We start from the raw sequence: 10,142 nt of genomic DNA, 5'->3' as shown, positions 1-10,142 counted from the left end.
CACTTGTGCACCTCTGGGGTGAGCCCAGCTCACTATATGCACACCCCACCACACACACACCCACACCCCCTAGCACATCCCACACCCATGCCCCCCACACACACCCCCAGCCACCCTCCTCCTCCACACACCCACAAACCCCATACCCACACACACACCCACACATTCCCACAAACACTCCCCCTCATAAACCCCCCATAGCCACCCACCCATGTCCACACACACCCCCACACCCGTTCTCACACACACACACACCCACAGCTCCCCCACAAACTCCATACCCACCCCTCCAAGGGGAGGGACCTCCAATAGCAAAGGCTGGGGTTAGGAGGCAGGACTTCCAGTCCCAAGATGGTGACCAGGGCTGAGGCATCTGTCAAAGAGCAGGGATACTCTCGCAGCTCTCAACAGCTCACCAAAACTCATTAAGCGGCCCCTCTAGCCAAAATAATTGCGCACCCCTGATTTGGAAGATGATAAGGGGGAGGAGGTAGAAATCTTTCCTCTTTTGGTAACTGGTTTGTCATAAAGTTCGCACAGACAGTTTGTGGTCATTTTACATATCCCAAGAAAACCTTCTATAAAAAGTCATTTATTTTGCACCTCTATGTCATAGTTCTCAAGGAGGATTTCCATGTCTTCTATGGCTGAATTTGTGCTCCAATAAATTCGATTCTTCTTTGTGAATGAACAGCTAGCATGCTGTGTCTAGAAATGTGTTTTTAGAGCTGGCTCAGATAAGTGATTGTTTTTCCTGGATTTTTTCATCTATTTCACCATATATGTAGTTAGGTTATGGTTTAGACCAGCAAATATTTATAGGGCGACAATATCTAAGGTCTGTTATGTTGAGTGTTTTATCCCACTCACTATAATCACTGCTGTAATTAATCTCATTACAACACAACTACCCTCTGATCCTATCTGCTCAGTAGTAGCTATAGCCTCACCATTATAGTAGGAAAAGTTGTTCTTGGGATTATCCAACTGATATGGAAGAGTGTTCATCCAGGAGCCCCCACCCCTCTGTTGGCTTTGTTTTCTCTGTTGACACCATGATCCAGAATTTTAATTTGTGTACATATTGTGAACTCTAACCCACAGATCCATGTGTGAAGAAAGTAAACAGATTTACATATCCAGCTGTGTCCTAAAGGGAAAGTGTGCTGGACTGAAGCTGAGGCGTGCTGCAGAGCCATTTCTTTTTTAACCGGCACTTTGATGCGGAGATGGAGGCGGAAGCTGTATGGCCACAGTTTTCATAACGTGATATGTTTATATAAAATCTGGAAAAAAAGGCAGTAATTAGAATAGAACATCCAAGGCAAAAATTAGTAAATGTCAGAAGCTCCATGGTTGACATTGCTTACCATTTGGCCTGAAAATGCTAGGGAGAAAGCTGTACAGAATAATTTTATTTAGTTTAATTTAGAATTGAGGAGGACTGAATGTGAGGTTTTTGCCACCTCTCTCAAATACGAAAACTACTGAGCTGTCCTAAAACAGCTTGGAGCACAACAGAGTGGGTTGCTAGGTTACTGGAGTTACTGGTGTGTCTGGAATGACAGTTCACAATCAAAAAACAGAGCTAAACCTGAAAGAATGAGCCAAAATCTCTGCTCAGTTGGGTAGAAGGGTTAAATCCCACCAAAAAGCTGCCAGGAAACCATAAAAATATGAAGTGTCATCAGTGTAGCACTGTCCTCTTCTCTTTGAGACTGTAGAGAAGCTTTTCTGCTGGGTCTGTTTGGGTGAATAGAGGAAGGCATAGCTGTAGGCAGCAGCAGATCACCAATTTGGCAGAAAAAAATCACCTGAACTAATGCCTGAGGAGGCTCCACAATTTGCACTGGGGCTTCTGGGACCTTGACAAGTATTGAGAGCCCTTGTTTGTGTGGTTCGGTGAGTGCTTATCTCACAAGACTAATATGGCAGGTAAATTCAAGGTATTTCTAATATTACATATAGATAACCCCTGCTAAAGGGACAGCTTTGCCCCCCCTGCTAGGCTCAATTTCCTCTATCATCTAGTAGGATTGTGTAGGAACTACTTAATGCTATCATGACCACAAGACCCCAATATGTGTACAGACAAATAAAAGGCAGGTGACAAAATTCAACCAAATAGATGGCTACACATCTGATCTCATGAATCCAGGAAGAAATATGAAGTAACTCAATTGCAATAATGAATTTTTTTCCTTTGCTCTTCCCACACACACAAACATGGAAACTATTTCAAGATCTAACTTTTCTCTTTCTCTAGATAACTAAAAAGAAGTGCTGCTCCTTGCTAATGGATAAAGAAAAACCTATTTCAATATGTAACTTTTCTCCTTCTCTAAAGAACTAAAAAGATGTGCTGCTCCTTGCTAATGGATAAAAACAGTTCACTGGTCAACAGCCTGGGTTTCTGAGGGGAACAACAGCATCAGTCCTCTCTACAGCCAGGTTTTGTAGTGACATGGTTATTTTAGTTAGTGGTGTGCTTTTTACTAAAAGAGAAATACTAATACATCTACCCTAAAGTGGAAGTACTGACACCAGTATAAAGGAACCTTATACAGCCATAGAGTATTCCCCTTCCCCCAAGAGGATAGGAAGTCCAGCATAAATACTTTTATAACAGTGTAACTGTGTGCACACTGGTTGAATATTGCTGCATTATTTCTACCAGTGCAATTAAAGTAGAACATGCTTGCATTTAGATAAACCTTATGCCCTGAATTTCCCCTTGCAGGGTGGGTCCAAAAGAGAACTCACAGGTTCGTGTCAAGCGCCTCTCCACTTAGCCAGTGGAACTCATCTTCTTGCTTGTACAGCCCAATCCAGAAGTCTCTCGTGCGCATCCGATTCATTATGAAATGCTAAACAAAGAAGATGTGGAAAATAATGTTTCCTCTGTGAAATTAACCTTCCTAGGGTTACTGCACAAAGAAGAGCTAAAAAGGACTCCCAGGCAAATTTTATCACCAAATGTTCTAGGTCTGAATCTTCCTGCCCTCTACCTCATATTGTCTATCTCTCATAGATACACAGCTCTGTCACACAGTAAACTGGATTTCAGTTTGCTCAGGGAATAAGTGATGACATTACAGGAATGGTTAGCGATAAAGGGGGTATTGGAAAACTTACCATTTCTTGTTTGCTGTCAATCACCGCAAGGGAAGCTCCATGTGCAAGGCAGAAGTTCTGACTAAAAGTCCAGTCTGCTTGATCTTCTGAGAGATAATAGCATTTCTTCCGATAATACAGCCAGTCGTCAGGACATGGCTCGATGTGAGGCAATCTGGGAGGCGCTTTATGTGGAATGAAGCAAACATTATTATATTAGCATAAAGTGTTGACATTTATCCATTTACTCCAAGCTAACCCTGAGGACTGTAGCCAAGTGCTTCGGTTCTGCAACAGTGCAGTAAACAGGAAATTTTGCTGGAGCTTCCGGTATATAAAAAAAATTGGGCTTGTATTGAATTACATATGAAATGGAATAAAGCCATGCAATCAAAATAGTAGGATCTAACTGAGGGGTGTCAAACTTGTTGGGCCCTGCGGGCTGGTTTTGGACCACAGAACTGGACAACCCACAAGCGGCAGCAACGGCATTAATCCTCACAGCTGCTAGAGCCATTGTTTCAGTGCAGCTCCAAAACCCAGAGACTTAGCACTGATGTTGCTTGCCCCCTTTTTCCTCTGCTGCCAATCTCAGACACCAGCAGTTCCAGAGATGCGCAAGGATTAATGCCACTGCTGAAAGGGCTCTGGCAGTCACAGCTACGAGCCCCACCAAGCATGGGGTGGGTGGGTGGTCTAGCCTGCAAGAAGCTCCATGGCCTGGATGACCCACCTCCTTGAGCTGTACGCAGCCTGCAGAGCATCTATTTTGAGACCCCGGCCCTAGGTTATGTTAACAATATATTTATTTTATGCTGCACTCTCCTCAAATTATTAATTGGCAAAGGGCTGCTGACTTCTATATTGAAATTTCACAACAAATAGTTGGTCAGGCACCGGGAGGCAGAAAACTGGATATTTTGGCAAACATGTGGGATCTGTTTGAGGCTTCCAGGATATTGGAGATTTGAGACTGTGGGATAAACCTGATGGATAAAATGTTAAAGCGGAGCCCAGACTCACAAGAGAACTTTTAAACACCTGGTCTAAAGGAACGATGGTGGGACCTGGCAAGGTGGCAGCTGTGGGACTGAGGGTATGGTCACCTAGCAATCCCATCTGTGGATTCAGAATCAAAATACCTGCCAACAATCAGGAACAGTTAAACCCTTTGAACATGAAATGCTCTGAGTGCTACACACAAAAAGGACTCAAAAGGTCCACTTGCCCACTCACTCTGAATGAATGAAAAGCTCTTCCTAGCAAATCCCATCAGCACCTACAGAATTCAAGGTTATGTTAAAAACAGGAAAAGGTTCATTCACTGGCAACTTTTGGTGCTTTGTTGTGCCAGCTGGACACAAAACAGAAGATAAAGTAGGCATGAGAGATGATCTTACAGCAGGATCAGAACAACAGAAACTTGTGGGAGAGGCTAGTGGCTCTATAACTAGCAGCCTTCTCCTGTCCTACCAAGACCCAGAAGACTCTAGGCTAGGAGATAAGTATGAGAGACAGAGACAGAGAAGTCCCTCCCTTCCAACAGCCTCCTTATCTTCAAAAGTTTACTTACACAAGCTATACCACAGCAAGAGGAGAATCACAGCCACAGCAATGATTATTCCAGCAATCCGCCTCCAAAACCAAAGGTAAGAACAGTGGTCTGAAAAGGAAAAGAGCAGAGAAGTTTCAATGAATGAAACACGCAAAGAACAGAAGGGATCATGAAGTCAGATTTAAAAAACTTCAAACCAGGACACCTGAAGCTGAGTAGCTAATTGACCCAGTGCTCAGAGGGGGTGATACCCGCAACTCTCTTGAAGTCAGTGGGAGCTAAAAGTATTTGACATCTTTTGATAGGCAGCCTAAATAGAGCTGCAGGGACCAGATCTTCAAAGATGCCTGAGCCCTCAAATTAGGAATTGTTGCCTGGGTGGGATGTCCAGTTTCCTTCCAAGTTGTTAGCTAGAGGTGCCCTTCTCCTGGAACAATGGGCAAGTGAAATGCTAACGTCAGGGGGACAGAGAGACAATCTCCCCTAGAGACACCGGACATCTCTCCTCCCAGACACCTGACAACATCCTCAGCACACACCCGTCACCCACACTCACCCACCAAGCTGGACATAAGGAAGAATTTCTTCACTGTCCAAGCCCCCAAGGTTTGGAATAGACTGCCACCAGAGGCGGTTCAAGCACCCACTTTGAATGCCTTCAAGACACATTTGAATGCTTATCTTGCTGGGATCCTATGATCCCTGCTGACTTCCTGCCCCTGGGGCAGGGGCTGGACTCGATGATCCTCGGGGGTCCCTTCCAGCCCGAATGTCTATGAAATCTAAGCAGCTGTGATGCCTGGCGTGCGTGTTGCAGGCAAGCGTAAATAGAGGGGCCTTGCAGGAGCTGGAGGGAAAGGTGGAGAGGACACAGGGTGGGGAGGGAACAGTTGGGAGCAAGAGAGACCAGGGCAGGAACCAGAGCACAGGTGGGACACAGAAGGGAAGCCTCTGAGGCAGGTGTGTCAGATGCGGAGCGGTGTGAGGCTGGTCCAGGAGCCGGATCAGGCCCACCGCCCAGCTCCTGCGTGCCCAAACCAGATCCAGCGCCTGGTCAATGGGGTGGTACCATATGTTTCACACCCCTGCTCAGGGGAGGGGGGGGCAACCCCTTGCCCAAGGTTTAGCTGCCCCTCATCCTGGGCCTGGCCTCCTAGCAGCAGCAGAGGTGCTGTGGGCTCTGGGCAAGGCTGGGCACCACCTCAGCCCCTCCGGCCAGTGCCCCCGTGCCGCCCGAGCAGCGCTTACCCCAGATGCCCCACTTCCAGCTGCCCTTGGCGGCGGCCCCGAGCAGCGGCGCCCGCTGGGGCTCGGGCCCGGCGCCGCCCGGGCTCTCCACCTCTACGCGGCACTGGGCCGGGCGCGGCGCGAAGGGCGGCGAAAGCACGCCGGGGTCGGACTTGCAGCGGCGGCGGCGGGGGCGGCGGTGGAGCCAGGCCGGCGACCCCTGGGCCCAGCCCGCGGCGCCCCCGGCCTCCATCCTGCTCCCCGACGGACGGACCAAGAGGGAGTGCAGGTGCTTTCGCTTTCACTTGTGACCGCGCCTTGCCGCCCCACACGGAACTACTCCTGGGTAGTACACCCGCCCACGTACACGCACACACACTGGGAAGTACACACGCACACACACAGACACACAGCTAAACCTGAGTAGTACACACAAGCACACACGGGCACACAGCTAAATCTGGGTAGTACACACATGCACACACACACACACACCTAAATCTGGGTAGTACACACATACACACACACACACACACACCTAAATCTGGGTAGTACACACATACACACACACACACAGCTAAATCTGGGTAGTACCCACACAGAGCTAAATCTGAGTAGTACACACATGCGCACACACACACACACACACACACACAGCTAAATCTGGGTAGTACCCACACAGAGCTAAATCTGAGTAGTACACACATGCACACACACACACACACACAGCTAAATCTGGGTAGTACCCACACAGAGCTAAATCTGGGTAGTACACACACACACACACACACACACACACACACACACACACAGAGCTAAATCTAGGTAGAACACACACACCTGCACAGCTAAACCTTGGTAGTACACATACATACACAGCTAAACATGGGTACTGCATACACACACAAGCTAGGCTTGGGTGCAGTGAGCCATACACACCTAGACAGAGAAGTACTGACTAGAAAGGCGCATCATTCTCTTCCCACTAGAAATTAAAAAAAAAAAGTTTAAATGGTAATTAAGCAAATCTGAAAATGATGAACTTCCCCTAGAGACAGGAGTTTAAAAAAAAAGTGCTAAAAACATTTAGAAATGGTGCTTTTCTTGCTGGAAATGTCTCCAGAGCTTCCCATGTTACTTGATGTCTCAGGAGTCCACCCAGAGATCCTGGGTTGCTCCAGGAGTCCTGGAAGTAGCTGGCCTGTGAGCTTGGGCTGCCAAGGTGTGGCCAACCTGGGAGGGTGGGCACTATGGTGTCATATTGACATACATTGGTAAGGCTTCAATATTACTGTCTAATACCTCTGTATATTAAAAATGCCAGCTCTTGTGGGTTTTGTTTTGATGTGGAGGTTTCATTTCAATCTTTGCTTTCATTTTTCAGTTGCTTTCTTTGCTTTTTTAATTTGTGTTGTCTTAGTCCTTCTCCCTTCTTTGTTCACTCATATTTTATCAAGAGGTCCATGAAGACTTCTGTGTACAGTTGGTTTGAGATGTTTTTCATATGCAGTTTTGGTGGCTTTTTTACAGTCCCTACTTTTTCAGACAGTGGAATGCTTACAGAAAACATTTTAATGTTGAAATCAGAACATTTTGTTTACAGAAATGGCCAATTTCCAAAGCATTTTGACAAATTCCACCGTATTTTTTAATAAAGTGAAAAAAATGGTTCCTTACCAAAAAAATAATGAGTCTTTTCAAAGTGTTCAAAATTCCTGCAGGGGTATAGATTGTAGTTGTGTTGCTCTAAGGACATAGGCAGACAAGGTTCTTTGGGTAAATCTGATATCTTTTATTAGACCAACTCAATTGAAAGAAGTCTTCTTCGCAAACTTTCAGGTACAAATACCCTTTGTCAGGCAGAGGAAGCATCAGCAGTTGGTCTGCATCCAGGAAGAGCACACATCACCTGCAGAAGCTTCCTCTGCCTGACGAAGGGTGTTTGTACCTGAAAGCTTGCACAGAAAAATGTTTCCAACCACAGTATTTGAGCTGCTCTAACAAAAGATATTGGATTGACCCAAAGAACCTTGTTTGCCAAAATTCCTGCATGAATTTGCTTGCATGTCAGCAAAAGAGTTGGTTTCAGAAACAGTCACCACACAAACAATCTCCACAGGAAAAGCCACTGAGATGTTAGTTCCAGCTATTATTTTAGTCCTTCACTGGAGGTAAGGACCTTACCACTGCAGGTACAAATGCCGGCTGAAAAACAGATAGGCACACCCCATCCTCAAACATGTACAGCAGCAGCAGGTACTTTTGGGGTGTTGCCCAGTTAGTAGGTGCTGGACATCATTCTTGTTACAAGTCACTCCAAGCAACTGTAATACTAAACAATATGAGAATGAGGAAGCTCTGCCTAGTTCTGAAGATCCAAGGCCTTGTTTAAACAAGTTTTATCAAATGAACCAAGGTAACCCCACTTCCAGTGCCATAGCAATGAAGTTTGGCACCTGGGGCAAAGCCTGCAGCAGCAGCTCACCCTCACCCCGTGCACAGATCCAGGGGGCACAGGCCCCCCCACCCATGCTTGCCTGGCACTGCGCACAGTAGTGGAAGCCCCCTTCCCTGCACCCCGCCAAATGAGCCACTTGCGGTTCTGTCCCACACCCCTCCCAGGCTGGGCACAGCCTGTTGGCACCCATTCCCCTCGGTGCCCAGGGTGGTTGCCCCACTCGCCCTCCCCCCCTCTTGCTATGGCACTGCTTGGGACCAAGGCTTGGGGAGTCTTCAGAAGTCCATTAGCTGCCCCACATTCATTCATCTATTGATTAAAGTAACAACAACAGATCTCCCCAACCTTTAGTGCAGATAAACCCTTACGGACATTTTTTTTTGTGTGTGTGTGTTTGTTGAACTGTTAACTTTTTTTTTTCTTATGGCTTCAGCACTGAAGCTTTCCTCTTGCCCCACTACCTGTACCCTGAAAGTACTTTCTTTTCTGCACCAAGAAACCACGTCTGTCTCTTCTTTCCCGCAAGCAGTTGCAATTATAACCTGTGCCCGGGCTGCAAGACTGCCTGCTGTCATACAGGAAACCCTCACTATTGGCAAGTTCGGCATTCATGATTTCAAATATTCATGAATGCCAAACCTGCTTCTTAAATAAACTTAAAGGAGCTTCTCAGGAGCTCCACGCTTGCTGCCGCAGTGCCTTATCCGCGGATTTTGCCATTTGTGGGGGTCACGAGAACATATGGCGAGGGTCACCTCTATTAGCAAATGGAAAGTGGGTTGCAAAAAAAATTGCTCTTTCCTTAATTCAGGGTGAAAAATAATTTGCTCTTTTCTTAATTCAGATCACAAAAGAATTTGCTCTTCTTAATTCAGGTCGCGAAATAACTTATTCTTTCCTTAATTTGGGGTGAAAAATAATTTGCTCCTTCCTTAATTCGGGTCGCAAAACAACTTGCTCTTTCCTTAGTTCGGGGTGAAAAATCACTCGCGCTTTCCAGATTTCAGGTTCCTATTAGGCTGGGTTACTGGAGGACAGGGATTCAGAGGCTGCCCTCCGCTGCACGGCAGGACGCTGGTATAGCCCTCGTGTAGCTGAAAGCCACATTTGCCCCTTCGTATTGAGGATGGAGAAGAGTGCCCCTGCCCCGCGGGGCGGGCTGACAGCGAGCCCCGCGCCTCCGCCGGCGGATCCGGTGAAATTGAAACCGGGCGGGGAGCAGTCGGTGGCAATAGAGGATGCCGATGTGCGGAGGGTGGGGGCCGACGGGACCCACTCGCCGCCCGGGTCCCCATTGCAGGCATGTGCGCCTCCTGGGAGCACCCCGCTGCTCTTTGACGGCAGCAGCAGGCCGAGCCCGCTTGCCCGGGGCATCTTCCACCGCTGCATATCTGCCCCGTCCGGTAAGCCCCTGCTCCAGGGCACAGCACTGAGGGGCTGCCTGGCCCCTGGGAGGCAGGCCTTGTTCAGGGGGTGGATTTGCAACAGGGCTGGACAGAAAAGGAAAGGGGATTTGTTGGGGGGGGGGGGTGAAGGAGAAAAAAGTTTTGTGAGAGGAAGAAGGAAGAGGCTGAAGGGTGGGTTTGCAGGACAAGAGTGGCGGGTGATGGTGTTTGAGAGACTCCTGCAAAGGGTTACCAACTCTGGGGAGGTTTCATTACATGATGCAACAACATTAATGGCTGCTGGACCATACTGTACTCAGGAAAGCAAATGCACATTACTATTACATTTTCAAAACCCCCTGGACTACCGTATAAATTGGGCTTAACATTTAATATGTACTTC

At 47.4% G+C, this 10,142-nt stretch overlaps 1 protein-coding gene across 1 annotated transcript in view; it reads right to left on the bottom strand.

Annotated features, from left to right (window-relative positions):
• Window positions 1–544: 544 nt before the first annotated feature.
• LOC106739913 (C-type lectin domain family 2 member L) overlaps window positions 545–10,142 on the bottom strand; it is a 31,191-nt gene continuing 21,593 nt past the window's right edge. Inside the window, exons 4-7 of the mRNA XM_019482131.2 lie at window positions 4,688–4,777; window positions 3,136–3,299; window positions 2,764–2,867; window positions 545–1,286 (exon numbers count right to left, since the gene is read on the bottom strand). Coding sequence (XP_019337676.2) covers window positions 1,151–1,286; window positions 2,764–2,867; window positions 3,136–3,299; window positions 4,688–4,777 — 494 coding nt within the window. The 3' untranslated portion in view covers window positions 545–1,150. The remainder of the gene's footprint in view (window positions 1,287–2,763; window positions 2,868–3,135; window positions 3,300–4,687; window positions 4,778–10,142) is intronic.

This window comes from Alligator mississippiensis, chromosome 4 (genome assembly GCF_030867095.1).
Source record: "Alligator mississippiensis isolate rAllMis1 chromosome 4, rAllMis1, whole genome shotgun sequence".
Lineage (NCBI taxonomy): Eukaryota > Metazoa > Chordata > Crocodylia > Alligatoridae > Alligator > Alligator mississippiensis.
This window is presented reverse-complemented; position numbering and strand designations above follow the sequence as displayed.